This window comes from Theropithecus gelada, chromosome 14, assembly GCF_003255815.1.
Source record: "Theropithecus gelada isolate Dixy chromosome 14, Tgel_1.0, whole genome shotgun sequence".
Lineage (NCBI taxonomy): Eukaryota > Metazoa > Chordata > Mammalia > Primates > Cercopithecidae > Theropithecus > Theropithecus gelada.
The window spans coordinates 105,325,438-105,346,306 of NC_037682.1; the positions used below are offsets into that span (position 1 = coordinate 105,325,438).

The 20,869-nt window shown below is 49.3% G+C and overlaps 1 protein-coding gene across 6 annotated transcripts; it reads right to left on the reverse strand.

The window, feature by feature from the left end:
- Positions 1–1,796: 1,796 nt before the first annotated feature.
- Positions 1,797–20,630, reverse strand: TMPRSS5 (transmembrane serine protease 5). 6 transcript variants are annotated; one of them, XM_025356791.1, is made up of 13 exons: positions 20,479–20,630; positions 14,274–14,376; positions 13,804–13,902; positions 13,174–13,296; positions 11,579–11,714; positions 11,150–11,263; positions 9,712–9,755; positions 8,783–8,945; positions 7,378–7,556; positions 5,102–5,200; positions 4,493–4,635; positions 4,027–4,179; positions 1,797–2,549 (listed from the first exon to the last, which is right to left on the reverse strand). In XM_025356791.1, the coding sequence occupies exons 1-13, from the start codon at positions 20,479–20,481 to the stop codon at positions 2,535–2,537; spliced, it is 1,374 nt and encodes a 457-aa protein (XP_025212576.1). In that variant the 5' UTR covers positions 20,482–20,630; the 3' UTR covers positions 1,797–2,534. The 6 variants fall into 6 exon arrangements, with proteins under 6 accessions (XP_025212576.1, XP_025212579.1, XP_025212580.1 ...); XM_025356794.1 differs by having other exon boundaries at positions 14,170–14,376; XM_025356795.1 differs by lacking the exon at positions 14,274–14,376.
- Positions 20,631–20,869: the final 239 nt, after the last annotated feature.

Sequence of the window (20,869 nt, forward strand, 5' to 3'; positions counted from 1 at the left end):
CTGAAAAACACTATTCAAATGTTAGTGATTATTGAAAGACCTTGATGGCTGTAATTTTTTTAAACTTCCCTTTAAATATGCAAATGATTATGATTGACATCAGAAACACAAAAAAAGATCACAGCTGCTGGATTTGCTGTTAACTTATCCCCTGCCCAGGGGGATCCACTACCCCATCAGTGCCTCCTGAGACAGGGACTTACGGGAGCTGGGCAGTAAATGTTGATCTCAGGGTAAAGGCTGAAGGTTTGACCTCCAGGGACACAGGGCGAGGCTATTTTGCCATTCAGCAGAACTTCTCCCACGTTGCTTCTACAGTTTGACAGCAGACTCCCAGCAACTATTTCCCTGGTTAATAAACTGGCAGTAAATTGAAACCTTCATTTTTTAGTTCACTTCATGTAAAGGGAGCAGACCCTCTAGGAATGAGTAATCATTTGTACAACTCCTCACAAAATATGCTGATAAACTCACAAAGTTCTGTTATTGCTAAACACTGATTGCATTTCTTTGGGTAAGCACCATAAAAAAATTCATTGCAGTTTTTAGAAACAAGATGCCAATTACATTTTAAGTGCTAGAGAGGAGAGAGTAGGGGAGAGGCTTAACCAAGGAAATGCTAACTGGGCATAAACTCTGACAGAGAGGCCAAGTCAAAAGGCCCAGTTCCAAAACAAGAGCTAAGAAGGAGAGATGGGGCCAGGTGTGGTGGCTTACACCTGTAATACCAGCACTTTGGGAGGGCGAGGCAGGTGGATCACCTGAGGTCAGGAGTTCGAGACCAGCCTGGCCAACATGGTGAAACCCCTGTCTCTACTAAAAATACAAAAAATTAACCAGGCATGGTGGCTGTAGTGTGCCTGTAATCCCAGCTACTCGGGAGGCTGAGGCAGGAGAATTGCCTGAACCCAGGAGGCAGAGATTGCAGTGAGCCAAGATGGCGCCACTGCACTCCAGCCTGAGTGACAGAGCAAGACTCTGTCTCAAAAAAAAAAAAAAGAGAGAAGGAGAGATGGACCTTGCAGGGAAACCAAACCTTCCCAAGAGAGCATTGACTTAGGTAGTTCTCAAACTCAAAACCTCAGAGCACTTGGATGGCTAAGGCTTTTCATTGCAGATCATGACATGTAGATTTTTTTTTTTCTTTTTTTTTTTTTGAGATGGAGTCTTACTCTGTCACCCAGGCTGGAGCGCAGTGGCGTGATCTCGGCTCACTGCCAGCTCTGCCTCCCGGGTTCACGCCATTCTCCTGCCTCAGCCTCTCAAGTAGCTGGGACTACAGGCACCTGCCACCACACCCGGCTAATTTTTTTGTATTTTTAGTAGAGACAGGGTTTCACCATGTTAGCCAGGATGGTCTCGATCTCCTGATCTCGTGATCCACCCGCCTCAGCCTCCCAAAGTGCTGGGATTACAGGCATGAGCCGCCGCAATTGGCCAACCCCATTTCTATAAAAAATACAAAAGAAGAATTAGCCGTGTGTGGTGGCGTGCACCTGTAGTCCCAGCTACCAGGGAGGTTGAGGTGGGAGGATCCACTGAGCCCACAGCATCAAGGCTGCAGTGAGCTGAGATGGTGCCACCGCACTCCAGCCTGGGCAAAACAAGCACAAACCAAAATTCTAGAGTAGATGAGCAGGAGTCAGCACCAAAGCTTTAACATGTATAGAAGATAGCAGGAAAATTGTAATTCTACCCTGCAATATGTGCTTGTGTGGGTGGGCGGGTGTGTGTTTGTGTCTGTCTGTCTGTCTGTCTGTCTTTGTGCAAGTGAGAGAGAGGCAGACAGAGAAAACTGGACCAAGACCATATATCACTTTAATAACAGAACTCCTTGGACCAGTTCACAGAACTGTCATTTAAAACCAATGTCCTAGACCAACTCCAACCTTCTTGTTTTCCAATGCACCCACCCCATACAGGGCCAGCCAGAGCCAGGTGAGAACAGGAAGGGGAGTGGAGAGGGAGAGTGGAGAGGGTCCTGACTCCTGTAGGCTTCATCTGGGCTGGCCCAGCCTTGACCCCATCTGCCCAGGAGCCTCTCAGCCATGGAGTCCTCTAGGGAGGCACTTAGCCCACCTGAGAGCACAGGGAAAAGGCAGGACTGGGGGCACCTCCCAGCACCCTCCCAAAAGACTCACACAAGGGCAGGGAGGGCAGAGGGCAGAAAAAGGGTAGGCTTCCTGCTGCTTCCAGCAGCCTCTTCATCTCCAGCTCCTACCTCTCTCCTCCTCCCCCTCATCCCTCAGCAACCACAGTACTCCCAACCCAGCCCCAGCCTCTCTGCTGTCATTGAGTCTCTAGTGAGAAAGAGGACTCTGAAATCAGGGCCCAGGAGGAGAGACCTGGCGGCTGGGTGGCTGGCCGGTGGGTGGTGACTGTTCTTCACGCACAGTAGTAGGAGGTCCATGCGTTCGGCATCGGAGGCTGCTGCCTCTCCTCTGTTAGTGGAGCTGCTAGAGGCCCCAGGAAGCATAAGGCAGCGGTGCGCAGTGAGACTGGAGGAAACAGCTCCTCAGAGGTTTCCTGAGTCCTCAGAGGAGGGAGTCCTAGACCAAAAGGGAAAGGAACTGGATTCACAGCATGGCTCTACACTAGCCAAGCAATGTTTATTTTAGTAAATCACTTAACCATGCAGGGCCTTGATTTTCACTTCTATCAAATGGGGCTAAAATTATCTGCTGCTCGAGATTTTTTGTAAGATTTCTATGAGAAGATCGATATATACATTCCCTGTATTATCTACCAACCCCTACCCCTGCCCAACCTTAGAGGAAGATGCTTTTCATGATCATGCCCTAAATTTGTAAAATACTTTATGTAAATAATATTTTGTTTTGTTTTGTTTTTGAGACAGAGTCTTGCTCTATCACCCAGGCTGGAGTGCAGTGGCAAGATCTCAGCTCACTGCAACCTCCGCCTCCCAGGTTCAAGTGATTCTTCTGCCTCAACCTTCCGAGTAGTTGGGTGCATGCCACCATGTCCAGCTAATTTTTGTATTTTCAGTAGAGACGGGGTTTCACCATGTTGTCCAGGCCGATCTCGAACTCCTGACCTCATGATCCACCCACCTCAGCCGCCCAAAGTGCTAGGATTACAGGCATGAGCCACCCTGCCCAGCCACTAATGTGTTTTTATACCCATTGTCTCACTTGGCCTTCCCATTGAACAGATGAAGGAGAGTGGCTTGCCCAGAGTCACACAATTTACGTCGATGCAGAACCCAAACTGCTAAATGCTGAGCTCTCTCCACAGTGCAGGGAATGTGGCCACTAGTAACTGCCTTAGAGACCAGGGATGAGTGACAGTAACAGATATACACATAAATGACACGACAGGCCTGGCATGGTGGTGCACACCTATAATCCCAGCACTTTGGGAGGCCAAGGCAGGTGGATCACCTGAGCTCAGGAGTTCACGACCAGCCCGACCAATATGATGAAACTTTGTCTCTAGTAAACACAAAAAATTAGCCTGGCGTGGTGGTGAATGCCTGTAATCCCAACTACTTGGGAGGCTGAGGCAGGAGAATCACTTGAATCCAGGAGGTGGAGGTTACAGTGAGCTGAGACTGTGCCATTGTACTTCTGCCTGGGCAGCAAGAGCAAAACTCCATCTCAAAAAAACAAAAAGTACTACAGATCACTCACTCTAAGCCTAGCACTGTGCTAGGCATTGTACAGGTCTTCTTTAATAGCATATAACAATAGCATATAAGCGGCCATGATGGTTATCATCAGGAAACTAAGGTTTACCAAAGTTCGAAACTTGCCAAAGGTCGACACAGGAAAAGGTAGATCTAGGATACAAACTTAGGGCTACTCTTACCCAGTTTATCCTTAAATTGATAGAAATCCAGTGGATTCAATGTTTAAGCTTCACTTCTTCCTCCACCCACTCTGGAGAACATGTCCTAGTCCCCTCCCCAGCCCCCAGCAGGACCTGGGCCTAAGGGGTAAGGTTCCTTGCATTGGAGGGGCAGGTCCTTTAGAAACCTCCCTGTCCTACTCCTGCCCCCACACTCACCTGAACAGTGTCATGGATCCAGTCCAGAAACTCAGCTACCTTGGCGTAGACACCTGGGTGACTGGGCTCTGCGCAGCCAAGCCCCCAGCTGACCACCCCCACCAGGCGCCAAGTGTCCCCATCTGGGCACACCAGGGGGCCCCCGCTATCTCCCTATGGGATCCAGGCATGGAGACACAGAGAAACAACCAGTTAGTTCTTCCTGCTGGAGAGCACCAGACCACTATGGCAAGTGGAATCTCCTTACTGGGCCCCTCCTGCTTCTAGCTCAGACACCTACTGGCCTCACCCCTCCTTAAACCCTTAGCATGAGCTCCAGACTTGCCTAGATGCCCCTCCTTCTAGAGAGGCGGTCTCACACCACCGACAAGCTCAGACCAGGGCAGGGGTCCAAGTCACAGCAGGCCCCCTGTCCTCCCACCCCCACCTCCACCCCCACCCTCACCCCAGCGACCACAGGCCACACCTGGCATGCATCAGCTCTTCCGTCCAGGTAGCCAGCACAAAGCATGCGGGGGGTGAGGGCTCCGCTGTACACGCAGGAGCTGTTGCAGAGCTGAGTGCTGAGCAGGGGCACCACCGTGTCCTGGAGCATGTCCGAGCTGTAAGCTATGAGAGACACCGAGAAAAACTGCCGGGCATAAAGCAAGACCCAGGCAGGCAGAACAGCAAGAGGGGAGGTAATTAGAAGTCCCAGAGACATGGAGACCCACAGAGGCGAGCCCAGGGTGGGAGCTGTGGACCCTGAGCAAGGAAGCAGGAGGCTATCAGACTTGGGGGCTGGGAGTGGGAAGAGGAGGAGGACTCACATATACACCAAATGTGAGACCATGGCGCTCCTGGGACAAGGGGAGGTGGCGTAAAAGGGTCTGAGTTTGGGGAAAACTTTCAGTAGATGTTCTCCCCAGAAAGGCCCAGGCAGGGGAGACTGGAGCCCCCAGTCATGGCCAAGGGTGATGCAGGGAAAAACAGGGCTGGCACTGTCATGTGGCCAAGGGATGTGGCCATGCCTCACCCTGGGGAAGAATGCCTCCCACACCCGCTCCTGCACCGAGGGCCCAGGGAGCTGACTCACTATGGCTGGAGTCGGTGTGGCCCCAGCCAGACACCCAGCACTGCGAGCCCTTCGGAAAATGCTGCTCCTTGGCCGGCAGGCACACAGCACCCACGGTGTCTGCAAAGAGGCACGTGATCCTGGTCCCCAGTCAGGCTCGGCTTCCCCGCTTGCGGAGCCTGGGCGAAGGACCCAGGACTGGCAAGTCCACCTCACCTCCATTCTGAAACAGTCCTGGTTCCTGGGTTCCACCAGCCAGGCCTCCTAGATGGCTATGCAAGTGGTGTATTGTCCCATCTTAGGGGTCCCCTGTCACAGAGGACAGCATGCAAACTGTAGTGTGCATGGCATCCTCTATGGGTGGACAGGGCCCATGCTGCCCCCTCCCCACACCTGGGGATGGAGTGGGGGTGAAAATTCTTTCAGGCCATGGGTACCCAACTTCTAATGAGGACAGTGTTTCCAAAAACGTGTGACATATCCGATGGGTGCAGCCATACATGATTTTAGGTAGTACATAGGCATGCCATTGAGTAAACATCTGCTTGGGGAGCATGCCATGTCCTTCAATTCTCTTTCAGTCACTCTAACTGCATCACAGAGAAAGACTTCATTTGGGGCTGGTCTGTGCCTTTCTTACAGCCTGCCGACCTCCCATCCAAACAGGAGATAGCACACCCGGGTGCAGCAACTTCTGCAGCAGACTCGGCTCCCTAGAACTTCCACACTGATTTCTTTTCATGCTACATATTTTTGTAGTTAGTATCTATTTACTGTAAGTAACACAGGTTCTCTAGTTAGGTAAGTAATATAGGTCTTCTAACTAGAGATACTAATTATTATCTATTTACTATATCAATTTTGTATATTTAAATAATAAATATGCTATTTACTTACTAGACTATATAGTAAATGTACTATTTTCTATAACAAAATAAGTATATTTAAAAGAGAAATACTACATTAGATATCTATGTAGTATCTACTACTTAGATACTAATATAGTACTAATATATACTAATATAGTAGATACTAATATACTACTACATTAGATATCTATGTAGTATCTACTACTTAGATACTAAAATAGTAGTATTTCTCTTTTAAATATACTAAGAATTTTTTTTTTTTTGAGACAGAGTCTTGCTTTGTCACCCAGGCTGGAGTGCAGTGGCACGATCTCAGCTCACTGCAACCTCTGCCTCCCAGGTTCAAGTGATCCTCCTCCCTCAGCCTCCCGAGTAGCTGGGACTACAGGCGTGCACCACCATGCCCAGCTCATTTTTGTATTTTCAGTAGAGATGGGGTTTCACTGTGTTGGCCAGGCTGGCCTTGAACTCCTGACCTCAAATGATCTGCCCACCTTGGCCTCCCAAAGTACTGGGATTACACGCATGAGCCACCACACCCAGCCTTAGAAATATTACCTGTTGAATGATAGTTCACATATGTGATAAAATTTGTGAAATGTGTATGGCAATGACTGTTATTTGGGAAACTTAAGGCTACAGGTGATGACAGGAAGGAGTGTTGAGTATATGTGAATGTATATGTGTGTGCACAGTGTGCATGTTTGTGAGTGTGTGTGGTGTGTGGGTGCAGGTGTGTTCATGTGAGCACATATGTGTGAGCATGTGTGAATGCGTGTGAGTCTATGTGCACGTGACTGTGTGAGTGCGTGTGTGTGTGTGTTTGTAGGTGAATGTCCACGTGTATGTGTGTGTTGGGGGAAACTGGTTGCTGGTATGGCTGCAGCCTGGGCTCACCTTCTAGGGCAGGTGCAACAGCAGGAGTAGCCCTGGCATCAGGCTTAGGAACTGTTTGCCACATGACCTTGAAGAGAGTCGCTTCCCTCCCTACACCGCAGTGCCCTTGTCTGTATCTACCTGTTTCATCTACCTATCAGGGTCGTTACGAGGACTGAAAGAGAAGATATTTGAAAAAAAAAATCTCATAAACTGTAACATGGCACTAAATGGCTAGGACCCAAGACTGGCCTGGGGACAGGAGCGGAGCAGCCTATTGGTGAACAGAGCAGCTGCTTGGGACCTCAAGGCAAAGCCCACCTACAGCCCAGCCATGAAAAGGGCCTGAACCTTTTTTCCCAAAAAAGCCTGTGCAAGAGTTGATAACAGTTTCACATCCAGGTGATGCCAAAATTCACTACAGTCCCCAAATAAATATAAGGTTTACGGTGTTTAGAGGAAACTTCAGAAATCAGCTCACCACTCTCCCGCCCAGCCCCGCCCTCTCTTGACATAGTCTCCAGCCTGCCCACCCTCAAGCCAGCGCCGCACCTGAGAAGTTGAGAGGGGTCCGAAGCCGCAGGAGGGCGACGTCGTAGTCATGATTCTGGGCGCTGTAGAGGGGGTGTGGGATAATCCTCTCCACCACAGCCCCCTGGTGGGGCCTGACGGCACTGTGGCTGACCAGCCCCGCATGCACCCGCCAGCTGGACAGGCGGGACAGCCTGAAACTGCACACAGGGGCCACGCTGAGCGGGGAAGGAAGGAGCAGAAGAGGTGTACCTAAGTGAAGTAGCAGGTGGAAGAAGCTGGCCAGAGCGGCCATTGGTGGGGGGGCCATTAGCGGGTGTTGAGCTCGCAAGCCCCATGGACCATGCCTCTTAGTATCACCCCAGCAGCTGGCAAGACACTGGGCATGCAGTAGGTGCTTAATAAATGCTCCAGGACTGATGGATGGAGAAGACTATGGGTCATCTGCAACCATCACTCCCTTTTTCCTGCATAACTTCCCTCCAAGTTTTATAGCAAACGCATAGAGGGCCTTGTGTCGGAAAAGCTTCCGCTGGTCCTGTCTCTCGACTTACTATGTGTGATCATGAGAGAGGCACTTCTCCCTCCCAGCCTTGGTAAAATGGGGATTACACTCTCTGCCCTGTTCGGCACCAGGAGAAGATCAAAGAGCTATTCACTCATCATTCATTCATTCCTCCAAGTCACATTTATTAAGCACCTACTATATTCCAGGGACTGTTCTAGACCCTGGGGACACAGCAGTGGATAAATCTACAAAGAGATTTAGTGGTAAATAAGACCGAGAGTCCCTGCTCCTGCAGAGCTTCCAGTCTAAAGCGGAAGAAAGATATTAACCAAATGATTACATGGAAAATGATTGAACCAAAGATAAATCTGAAGAAACACAGGGTGCTGTGAATGTGAAAGTATTTTTAACACTTAAAAGCTGATGAGGCCAGGCGCGGGGGCTCACGCCTGTTATCCCAGCACTTTGGGAGGCCGAGGCAGGCAGATCACCTGAGGTCAGGAGTTCAAGACCTGCCTGTCCAACATGGCAAAACCCCATCTCTACTAAAAATACAAAAAAATTAGCTGAGCATGGTGGCTCCTGGCTGAGGCAACAAGAATTGCCTGAACCCAGGAGGCGAAGGTTGCAGTGAGCCAAGATTGTGCCACTACACTACAGCCTCGGCAACAAAGTGAGACTCTCTCTCAAAAAAAAAAAAAAAAAGCTGATGAATATACAGAACAAATCTTCATATCCTTACTGTTATTTGTGCAGATCTGTTCTTGATACTGAATGGGGAGAACTTCACAAACACCTTACCCTCTTGGAGTAAAAAGCTGGAGGCAGTTGGACATGAACATTTGATACAGGACACACCAACAGCCGAACAGAAAGGGCAACCGAGGCGCTCTGTCCTCAGCAGCCACGGAGACTTGCCTGTGCATACAGTGTGCAGCAGTCACCACCCAGTGTGGCGCCAGCACAGAGCCCCCACATGTGTGCCGGAAGCCCAGGGCCACACTGGCCTGCCACGGCCACCGCCCAGGAGCCACAGCCTGCCCGCCGACTATCCGGGAAGCCAGGGGCCTCGCTCCACACTCTGCCAACAGAGATGAGTGAGACAGAGAGAGAGAGAGAGGTGAGTGTCAGTATGGTCCTAACTCTCAGGGAACGTGACCCAGTGCCAAGCCCCAGACAGCCAGTGTGGACAGCTCTCCTTTCTTATTCCTGGTCCTAAGTGTGGGGGATGGGAAGGTAGAAGTGTTGATTTCACCCCTGCCTGCCCCATCCAGCTGTGGGCCTGCTGAGAGCAGAAACTGTGTCTGCATGGAGCCCTATGTTAGGTATGAAGCCCCAGTGCCTAACAGAATGCCCGTCCTGTAGCAGAGGTCGAAGTGTTGGTGTGTGGAAGGATGTCTGAATGGACAGATGAAGAGACGGATAGATGAACGGGAAGACCAATGAAAGGAACTCCACAGATTGCTTCCCGTTTGGTACCTAATTCACCACCTGCCCTTAGTTTCCTGAAGGTGCTAACGAGTCACTCAATAGCCAATAATAATTTCACCTCTGGGGCTCTCCAGAAAAAAGGCGGAGTGGGTGTCAGAGGTCAAGGAAGAGAGTGGCAGGTAGTGAAGGAAGGAGATCATCAGCCCAGATCTGTGGCTGGTGAGGGACATGATGGAGGCTTAGAAAGGGCTCTGCTGGGGCAGAACAGCAACTGCAACAAGGGGCCTGGCAGGCAGGTGGGCAAGGACCCCACCCCAGACCCAGCAGAACCTCACCATAGGGCTCTTCCACACTTGAAGGAGGGGGAGCACCCTTTCCTCCCACTGCCACCTCCCCGGGACCAAGACATGACTCACCAGAGCATCTGAGGGAAACAACTCGACCAGAAGTGCAGTTGTTCCTGCAAAAAGAGGTGCCAGCAAGAAGCTGGGCAGGGCCCACCCTGTGGCCACACACATCCAAGGATGTGAAGAATGGGGGAGGTTGGTGGAGGTGGTGGACAGTTCTTAAGGCTGTCATGTAGCCACAGCCTGAAGAATATCACCATTTCCTTCCTGCCCCCACCCAAACACTCAGACCCCTCCTCATCACTGGTCCCCAGGACAGCAGCACAGCTCCTGCCTAATCTCCCAGAGGGCAATAGAAGGACTTCATGGTCCTTGCAGATCAACTGGGACATAGATCAACTGTTACCACTAAGTGTCCTGAATAAAGACACACTCAATGAATGAATGAACGGATAGGTGAGTGCGTGCGTGACCAGGGTTCTTCACCCCATGCTCCTTCCTAGGTGTGCTGTATTCTCCACCCTGGTCCCTCTGCCTGGGCCTTGTATATTCATATTCTTGCTCTCCTCTTTCCCCTTTTCTCTCTTAGCTCTTAGTTGCTTTTTTGACCCAAACTCTCTTCTCTTTATTTATTCACCTCTTGCCCCTAGCAGCCCAATGTCTAGACCCTCTTAGTGTCTCCTAGTTTCCCAAATACACAGCCCTCCTGGCTCTCCTGGAGGAGTCAGCCCCACCCCTACTTCCATTTTCCCATTCAGGTATCCAAGACAAGAACCCAGTCAGAACCTTCCCATCTCCAGCCACATTCCTGAGCATAGGAGCTGGACAGGAGGGGCCTGAAGGAACAGTTCAAATTGGAAACGTGGTAATGCGGGTGCCCACCCATCTATCCCAGGAGGCTGATAGGCAGCTTGAGAAAGCCTAGGAAGGTGCAAAGACCCTCTCTGCTTGTGCCCCAGTCACACCAGACCATCCCCAGGATCTGGGGCAGGGGCTGCTCCATTCCACAGCCCTCTTCTCTGGGAGACTGTCCAGACTACAAGCAACTCTTAGCCAGAGCAACTCAACCATCTCTCTCCTGAAATATCCAAATTATCCAAATAATGTGTGACAGGATTCAGAGAGCACTGAGCTTGGAGACAGGAGCCTGGTTTCAAGGCTTGACTTGGCTGCTGCTTACTTATGTGACCTTGGACAAGACCCTTTAACCTTATTAAGCCTCAGTGTCCTAACCTGTAAAATGGTGACGAGTACCATTTCAAATCTTGTGACAGTGATAACCAACCCTACATTTCCTGTGAAGGGCAAATAGCAGATGTGAAGTGGTGACAGACAGGGCTCATGTGAACTGAGTTTGTTAATTTCTGATTAGGAAATGTTTCTCTTTGTCCTCCTATCTTAGGCCACCAGTGTCCTCACCACCAGGATCCCAAGAAAGGAGATTTTTGCTGGACTGACCACCAGGAAGTAAGGGAACCCACTCACCTAACCGCCTCAGTAGTCCTACCTGGGCTGCCACACCTCCTCCAGGAAGCCTTCCAGTCTAGGAGAGAGCTGAGCAAACTCCTGGGAGCTGTTGAGTTTGATGTCAGTGAGGTTTACTCCCTTGTGGTGAGTGAGTCTTGGCAGAGGAGGGGAATAGAACAGGAGGAAATCATAACTGGAATGTGTACAAGATATAATACTAGTATAGTAACCACAAGACTGTGATAATGACCACTGCTGGGATTTATGCTTGTTAAAAAGCAGTAATACTCCAAACAGAGAAATGGGCTGGGGTACCATTGTGCCCAGAGGCCAAAAGATGGCCAAAAAGACCTCTTGACATTTCCTGAGCACATTGACCAGTGATGGGCAGATAGAGGTCTCCAACTCCCATCCTTCGCCAGCCAGCCAGGCCTCCCCCTTCACAGGACCCACATCTGACTCCTGTTACCTGAGATACCCAAGGCTCCAGCAGACCTGTAGCCCCAGGGCGGGGCTCCAGCCCTCATGGCAGACCAGGAGCCAGCGTGGCCGATCCCTCACTTGCACTTCCAGCAAGAAGTCTTCGCTGTTTATTCTGAAAGATACTGAAATCACAGCATGAAAACCACATGGGGAAGGATGGTGGTAGGGTGGGACAGGAAGAGCTGGACCTAGGACTCTGTAGTACTTGAAGAGACTTTAATGACAGTATCTGGGTCACCCAGTGCCAAGTTCCCTGCTGCCCGGGGAGTGAGACCAGTCCCAAGAGCAATCTCACCCCTACTGGTAGAGCATTTCTGTTTTCTATTTTAACCAAGTGCTTTTAAGCGTGCTCTGCCACTCACTGTCACAGCAGCCCTGTGCAATGAGTACTGCCATCCTCTCCATTCTGCAGAAGGAGAACTAAGGCTTGGAGCTTGAGCACTTTCCCCAAGATCACAGGGTCAGGAAGTGATGGATCCAGGACTTAAGTCCAGGTCTTCTGATATCAAATCTTGTGATAATAATAGTTACCAGTTGTTGAGTGTATGCTTTTTCCAGGCTCTTATGGACTGACTTGTGTCCCCACCCCACCCCTCACACACACACACAAAGCCCCAACCCCCAATGTGACTGGATTTGGAGACAGGGCCTTTAAGAAGGTGATTAAGGTTAAATGAGGTCACGAGGGTGAGGCCCTGATCCAATAGAGTCAATGTTCTTATAGGAGGAAGAGACACCAGAGAGCTCCCTCTCTCCTCAAGAGCAGAGGAAAGGCCTGGGGAGGACACAGGCAGAAGACGGTGATCTACAATCCAGGAAAAGAGCTCTCTCCTGACACTGAATTTCATAGCACCTTGATTTTGGACTTCTAGCCTCCAGAACTGTGAGAAAATAAATGTGGTTTAAGCCACCCAGTCTGTGGTACTTACTCATGGCAAACCAAACAGACTACTACACAAGTTCTGTGCTAATATCTTTTCCTAGATTAGTTTATTTTGTCCTTAAAAAATTTATGCAGTAAATATTTGTATTTCCATTTTATGGAGAAGGAAGCAGAAGCTACAAGAAGTAATGTGCCCAAAGCCACACAGTCAAAGACTCCAGCCTTATTCTAATGAGGTTATTCTAACCCGTAGCCTCTGGGTAGCATTGTACCTTCTGATCCCCAACTCTTACGTGGAGGAGAGGGGACAATCAGGAGAGGGAGACAGGGGACAAGGTGGGCTAATGTTCCCAGACCCATAGGTGGACCTGCTGGTCACACACTGGCTCCCACACACACCTGACCCCTCCTCCCCCACATCCCTGACTCACTCTGCCCCAAATGGCAAGTTTCTATCCCTCCTGCCAGCCTGGTCTCTGGACCTTGCCCCAGCTAGAGATCAGGACAGTCCTCAGAGAGCGCTGAAAGCCCCAAATCAGAGATCACCTCTGCAAGGTGACACCTTGTCACCGCCCTCACACTAGAGGAGGGAAATACATATGGTTGGCAGTGAACAGATGGCCCTTCAGAGTCGGTTCTCTTGCCCCCAGCTGTCCCTGCTGGGGAGGGAGGCCCGTAGCCTCAGGGGTGCAGCCCACCTGTTTTGGGAAGTGCAGGGAGCAGAGCTTCCTCACCACCATCCTCGGAGCAGCTCAAAGTTATCTCCTCATCCTGCAAGGTTCCAGAAATGGGCTGAGAGGCCGCAGGACACAGGTACAGCACTTCAGAGAAGAAAAAAGAGAAAGGGTCTGATTTCCAAAGGAGGGGGTCAAGGTGCTGACCTCCTCATCAGCCACCTTGCTCTCAGGCAGGTCCCCAACCAACCCACTGAGGAGGGGCACAGCGCTCCATCTCTCTTGGCCTCAGCCTCTATCTCTGTCTCTTTGACTCTCCCTTCTCTCTCTCTCTCTCTCTCTCTCTATCTCTCTCTCTCTCTCATTCTCTCTGTCTCTCAGTATGTCTCTGTCTTTCTCTGTGTGTGTTCTCTCTGTATCTCTCTCACTGGGAAAGATTTCCAGAAAAAGTCTGACTAAGGCCTCCTTGGATCATACACTTTGTTCTTCTTTATGTAGCGCCTAGATCCCTCCTGCTGCGATTTCACCCTTTCTCCCCTTGTCTGCGCAGAGTAGATGAGGAAGACACTTGTCCTATTTACCTTTAATGCCTGCTCAGCACCTGCTTCTCCCTTCCAACCTCCCCCACACCAGAGAAGGGACCCCAGCACTGACCTAGGAGCCAGGAGCCGACACCCACACCGGCCAGCAGCCCCAGGGCTCCCAGCACTGCACAGCCTCGTTGCATGGAGCGCCAGCACACCACCTGAGAAACTGTGGGAAAGGACAGAGGGGTATCTGGGTCCTCTGCTCCTGCCAGCCAGCCTTACTTCACCCTAAGTCACCACCATGGGGCTAGGTACCCACAGAACTCCAACAGGACACCTCCTCCTGTCCCATCAGCCCAGATTAGGGAGGGGGTGGGGGCAGGGAGGATGGAGAGGGCCTGATCACTGAAGCCCACAAATCCCACTCAATCCCTAAAGTGGGAAATGGGAAGCAAAAGCAGGTCTGGGGATAAAGAGTGAGACAGCCTCTCACCATCAATCATGTGGGGCTGACCCCAAGGAGGATCCAGGAAATGTAGGATGATTGCCCTCCACTGTCCCCACCCTGTCATTCCCTTATGACCCAGTCTGGCCTACTGGGATGCTGCTGGTCTCCAGGCTCTGCTCTGAAGATCCCAGATCCTGGGCCCTCCTCTGCATACTGGGCCTCCGCAGGGGCTTGGTCATCCAGCATCAGGCTCTGGGGAAGTAAGTGTCAGACACCCAGGATTCCCACATCAAGGATTGCTGAGAGAAGTCACAGCCAAGTCCAATTCCCCATTCTTTAACCCCAGTCGTGCTTCCATTGCCACTTGTAAACCTCTATTCATCTTGGGGACTCCCTGTATATTCCCACAAATACCTTGCCAGGCCCCCCGTGCCCTCCTGGGGCCCCTAACCCCACTGTCCTTACTCTCACATGGCCAGTAGCAAACACTTGAATGCAGATTTGTCCCACTCCAAAGCCCACACTCTTAGCCACTCCTTCATCTTCCATAAACATTGAAGGCATCTGCTAAAGTCCCTCAACACCCTCCTTCAGCTTCAAGATCCCACCCTTCTTCATTCCCTCCTATCTCGGAAGAAGAAGTGCCCCTCCACAAATCACCCACCCACCCATTCATTCATTCCATAGATATTTGGTCCAAGCGCACAGGTCACTATAAGGGACACTATCGGGAGTTCAGAATAAACCAGCGCAGACCACTCCCAACTCTGACTGCATCAAAGAACCTGTAGTCTGGTCCTGAGGATAAGTCATGTAAAGCACAATATGTTAAATGCCAGAAGAAAAGTTCAGCTAAACTACCTGATACGGTTTAGCTGTGTCCCCACCCAAAATCTCATCTTGAATTGCAATCCAAATTGGAATCCCCATGTGTTGGGGTAGGGATCTCATGGGCGGTGGTTAAATCACGGGGGCAGTTCCCAAATGTTGTTCTCATGATAGTGAGTGAGTTCTCACGAGATCTGATGGTTTTACATGGGGCTTTTCCCCTCTCCACTCTGCACTTCTCTCTCCTGTAACCATGTGAAGAAGGACATGTTTGCTTCCCCTTCTGCCAGGATTGTAAGTTTCCTGAGGCCTCCCAGCCATGAGGAACTGTGAGTCAATTAAACCTCTTGCTTTATAAATTACTCAGTCTCTAGTAGTCCTTTATAGCAGTGTGAGAACAAACTAATACAGTAAATTGGTGCTGCTGTAAAGATACCTAAATATGTGGAAGTAACTTTGGAACTGGGTAACAGGTAGAGGTTGGAATAGTTTGGAGGGCTCAGAAGAAGACAGGAAGATGTGGAAAAGTTTAGAACTTCCTAGAGACTTGTTAAATGGTTTTGACTAAAACACTGATAGTGATGTGGACAATGAAGTCTGGTGGTCTTCATTGTCTGGTGGACAATGAGGTGGTCTCAGATGGAGATGAGGAACTTCTTGGAAACTAGAGGAAAGGTGACTCTTGCTATGCTTTAGCAAAAAACTGGAGGCATTTTGCCCCTGCCCTAGAGATCTGTGGAACTATGGTGGTTTTTTGTTTGTTTTTCTCTTTTGGGGGGTGGGGAGCAGGGGGTGTTTTGTTCAACTTTATTGAGGCATAATGCACATTCAAAATATTGCATACATTTTAAGTTCTCAGATAAATAACTTTGACAAAGATATAACCCACATGACCAACACAGTCAAAATATAGGACATTAAGGTCACCCCAGAAATTTTCCTTCTGCCTTTTTGCAGTTAACTCCTCCCCAACCCACAGCCCTGGAAAATCACTGATCTGTTTCTCTCACTGTATATTAGAGTTCTTTTTTATAGTTTCATATAAATGAAACCATGTGACATCTAGTCTACTCTTATTTTACTTTAACTTCCAGGATACATGTGCAGAACGTACAGGTTTGTTACATAGGTATACATGTGCCATGGTGGTTTGCTGTACCTTTCAACCTGTCATCCAGGTTTTAAGCCCCACATGCATTAGGTATTTGTCCTAATGCTCTCCCTCCCCTTGTCCCCTACTCCCAGACAGGCACCGGGGTGTGTTGTTCCCCTCCCCATGTCCATGTGTTCTCATTCTTCAACTCCCACTTATGCGTGAGAACATGTGGTGTTTGGTTTTCTGTTTCTGTGTTAGTTTGCTGAGAATGATGGCTTCTAGCTTCATCCATATCTCTGCAAGGGACATGATCTCATTCTTTTTTTATGACTGCATAGTATTCCATGGTATATATGTGTCACATTTTCTTTATCCAGTCTATCATTGATGGGCATTTGAGTTGGTTCCAAGTTTTTGCTATTGTAAATAGTGCTGCAGTAAACATACGTGTGCACGTGTCTTTATAGTAGGATGATTCATAATCCTTTCAGTATACACCCAGTAATGGGACTGCTGGATCAAATGGTATTTCTGGTTCTAGATCCTTGAGGAATCACCACATTGTCTTGAGATCTGTGGATCTTTGGACTTGAGGGAGATGATTTAGGATATCTGGCAGAAGAAATTTCTAAGCAGCAAAGTGTTCAAGAGGAAACAGAGCATAAAAGTTTGGAAAATGTGTAGCTTGATGATGTGATAGAAAAGGAAAACCCATTTTCTGGAAGAAATTCAAGCCTGCTTCAGAAATTTGCATAAGTAATGAGGAGCTAAATGTTAATCACCAAGACAATGAGAAAAATCTCTCTAGGGCATGTCAGAGACTGCACAGCAGTCCTTTCCATCACAGGCCCAGAGGCCCAGGAGAGAAAAAATGGTTTTGTGGCCCAGGCCAGGACCCCCCTGTTCTGTGCAGCCTGGGACATGGTACCCTGTGTCCCAGATGCATCAGCTCCAGCTGTGGCTAAAAGGGGCCTAGGTACAGCTCAGGTCATTGCTTCAGAGGGTGCAAGCCCAAGCCTTGGCAGCTTCCACGTGGTGTTGAACCTGTGGGTGCACAGAAGTTAAGAACTGAGGTTTGAAAACCTCCACCTAGATTTCAGAGGATGTATGGAAACACCTGGATGCCCATGCAGAAGTTTGCTGCAGGGGTGGAGCCCTCATGGAGATCATCTGCTAGGGCAGTATGTAAGGGAAATGCAGGGTTGGAGCTCCCACACAGAGTCCCCACTGCGGCACTGCCTAGTGGAGCTGTGAAAAGAAGGCCATCGTCCTCCAGACCCCAGAATGGTAGATCCACCAACTGCTTGCACTGTGAGCCTGGAAAAGCTGCAGGCACTCAACACCAGCCCATGAAAGCAGCCAGGAGTGGGGCTGTGCCCTGCGAAGCCACAAAGACAGAGCTGCCCAAGGTCATGGAAGCCCACCTCTTACTTCAGTGTCACCTGGATGTATGACATGTAGTCAAAGGAGATAATTTTGGAACTTTAAGGTTTAATGATTGCCCTATTGGATTTCAGACTTACATGGGGACTGTAACCCCTTTGTTTTGGCCAATTTCTCCCATTTGGAATAGGTGTATTTACCCAATGCCTGCATCCCATTGTTTCTAGGAAGTAACTAACTTGCTTTTGATTTTACAGGTTCATAGGCAGAAGAGACTTGCCTTGTCTCAGATGAGACTTTGGACTTGGACTTTTGGGTTAATGCTGGAATGAGTTAAGACTTTGGGGGACTGTTGGAAAGGCATGATTGTGTTTGAAATGAGGACATGAGATTTGGGAAGGGCCAGGATAGAATGATATGATTTGGCTCTCCCTTCACCCAAAATCTCATTTTGAATTGTAATTTTGAATTGTAATTACCATGCACTGGGGGAGGGACCTCATAGTAGGTGATTGGATCATGGGACAGTTCCCCTATGCTGTTCTCATGATAGTGAGTGAGTTCTCACAAGATCTGATGGTTTTATAAGGGGCTTTGCCCCTTTACTCTGCCCTTCTTTCTCCTGCCACCATGTGAAGAAGAGTGTGTTTGCTTCGCCTTCCACCATGATTGTAAGTTTCCTGAGGCTTCCCCAGCCATGCAGAACTATGAGTCAATTAAACCTCTTTTCTTTATAAATTACCCAGTCTCAGACAGTTCTTCATAGCAGTGTGAGAACAGACTAATACACTACCATCATCATCCAAAAGAATAAGAGCTTACTTCTCATTGAGGTGATCACAGAAGGCTTCCTAGAAAAAGCAGCCTCTGAGGCCCACAGGGATGAAGAGGGTTTGAGCTTATATATATACATGGGCATTGGGTAGCCCAGACAAAGAGGATTGGATTAGCAAAGGCATGGGGATAAGAAAGCATAGAGCAGAGTAAGTCATATGTGTGCCTAAAGCTCATGAGCCATGAAGAGGAGTAATGAAAATAAGATCTTAAAAAAAAAAACACCAGACAGTTCAAAGCTAGGTCTACAACCTACTATGTGAACGTGGACAACTCAGGCCATCTCTTCAAATGTCAATTGTCTCATTTGTAAAATAAGAGTAATAACTCCTACTTTCCAAGGAATAATCTCCTTCCTCGAGTATCTTGTCTCCCTCAGTTATTCTCCATGCCATAAAGTCAGAGTAATCTTTCTAAAATGCAAATATGAGTATGTGAGCCCCATCTCTACCCTATGAGTCTTTGTAGCCTTCAGGATCAAACCAGATCTCCATGGCATGGCTCACAAGGTCCTCCATGATCTCGCCCTGCCTCACCTCTCCATCCTCACTGCCAGCACTTGCTCCCTCCACAGCAAAATTTGGGGTCACACTGACATACATGCCATACCTCAGTACCTTCAGTCACTCTCACAACAGAGAAACTTTGCACCTGCTCTCCCCTTCCCCATGTAACTGACTCCTACTGACCCTTCAAGACTCAGCATAGACGTCACTTCTCCAGGAAGCTTCCTTCAATGCATACAGCACCTGTTGGGCCCTATATTGTGCTCATTTACTTCCTTCTCTCTCCTTCCTCACTGGTTTTTGCATCCCAGGGCTAAGCACAGAGCCTGGCACAAAGTGGGAATTCAGTTAAAGCACATTAAAGGAGGGAAGGAAAGACGGGAAACAGGGAGGGAGGGAGAGAGGGAGGTACAAATAACAAAACGTGAATTAACATGGCTTTATAAATTGTAAAGCCCAATACAAATGTTAAGTATAATAATATTAATAAGAACTACACATAAGTTGTGGATCCTTCCCCCCAAAATTTATAATCCAGTAGGGTAGATAAAATCTCTCAAAACTGAAGCAACTCCTGTTTCCCTGCAGACTCCCGTCTCCCCTGCATCTTTCCCTGTCAACACATAGGGTTGTACCCAATGAGAATAAAAGCCTGACTCCAAGACAGCATTGGCTTAAATGTGATTTTCATGTGTCGCATGAAATGTTCTTTTCACACCAAAACCTCCCCAGTCATGCCTTCCTACTCCACTGATCTAGTCTTCCTAACCCTCCGGCAGGAGGAAGGAAAGCCTTTGTCAGACTCACCTAGGTCAGTCACCTCCAAATTGTCCCGAAAATCATTCCACTGGACCCAAAGCACCCATGCCAGTTCAGCTCACAGCCAGGGCAGCAGCCCCAACACCTTGCCTATAGAATGAGCTACCAGCCCCACCTCCCTATTCCCCACACCAACCACAGCCCAGAACCTATAGGACTGGACCTCCCAAGAGCTGCAGGCCTTGCTTTTCCAGGAGAAACAGAGGTCATGGTTTGCATACCACACACATTCTTTCTTGTGCCTAGAGATGAGACTCACAGGACACAGGCAGCGAAGCTGGAGGACAGCAGGCTTGGGAGAGCCAATCAAGCACCCATAAGAGAGTAGAGAAGCAGCAACAGAGGATGAGGTTTGGATTTCTTCTCTGGGGTTGTGTGATTGCTCTTGAGCTGATGTCCCTCTGAGTGGAGAGGCAGGCCTGATCTAGAGAATTCTAGGGCATGGCCAGTCTTTTCTCCTGCCTCAGTACCAAGGAAGCTTGGCTTTAAACCCAGCCTTTGAACAAACTGGCCTCACCTCATGTACTGCTCCACCTCAAAATTCAACTGCCCAAGCTCATGTGCTAGCCTAAAAAAAAAAAAGGCCTTTAAAATTATAGGACTCCTTGTTCCTCTTTTTGAGTGGAAGTTCAACATAATAATGATTTGTTGAGCACCACGTATGTGCAAAGCACTTGATAGGTCTAAGAGGGACAAAAGAGGAGAATAAAAGGCAGTCCCTGGGGAGGAAACAGGAAATTGGCCGAACAGGGCCCCTGCTAGGATCCAGCCCCTGTACCAGAGCTGCCTCAGGAGGCTCTTTCCACCAGCCTAGAATCCCAAGGGCAGAGGAGGGAGAAAGAAAGGGAGAGAGGTCACAGCAGGGGTGGCACAGAGGCATAGCCTTACCATAAGGGTCAGTGACACTGTTGTAAAGCCTCAGGGTCTACTAGGCAGCGTTCTGCTCCTGTTCTCAGGCCAGCATTGATTAAAGCTAGCCCAGCAAGCTTGGTTGGAAGATGAGGTCTCCCTGGTTCACACATGGCCCCTCCCTGTATCCCTACTCCAACACTCACACAGACACGCGCCACAGAGACAATGAACCCTGCTCAGGACCCATGAATAGGCCCCTTGTTGCAGGAAAGGAGCACAAGGGCTGGGCTGGGCTAGGCAACCCCAGCCCCTCCCATCTGCTAACTGGAAACACAGAAACAGAGGAAAAGGTTATGGGGAGGAGGGGAGGCCAACTACTGCTGCTTAGCAACAAGGTCCCTTGTGCCAAAAAGTGTGCCCCATGCAT

Bases quoted from the DNA above. Each gene is read 5' to 3' on its own strand.
- TMPRSS5 (XM_025356791.1), bottom strand. The intron at 9,756-11,149 runs GTAGGACTACTG...CTCTTTTTGCAG, and splicing joins GAGGAGGTGTGGCAGCCCAG to GAACAACTGCACTTCTGGTC. The intron at 4,636-5,101 runs GTGAGTCAGCTC...TGTCTCTCATAG, and splicing joins CCACACCGACTCCAGCCATA to CTTACAGCTCGGACATGCTC.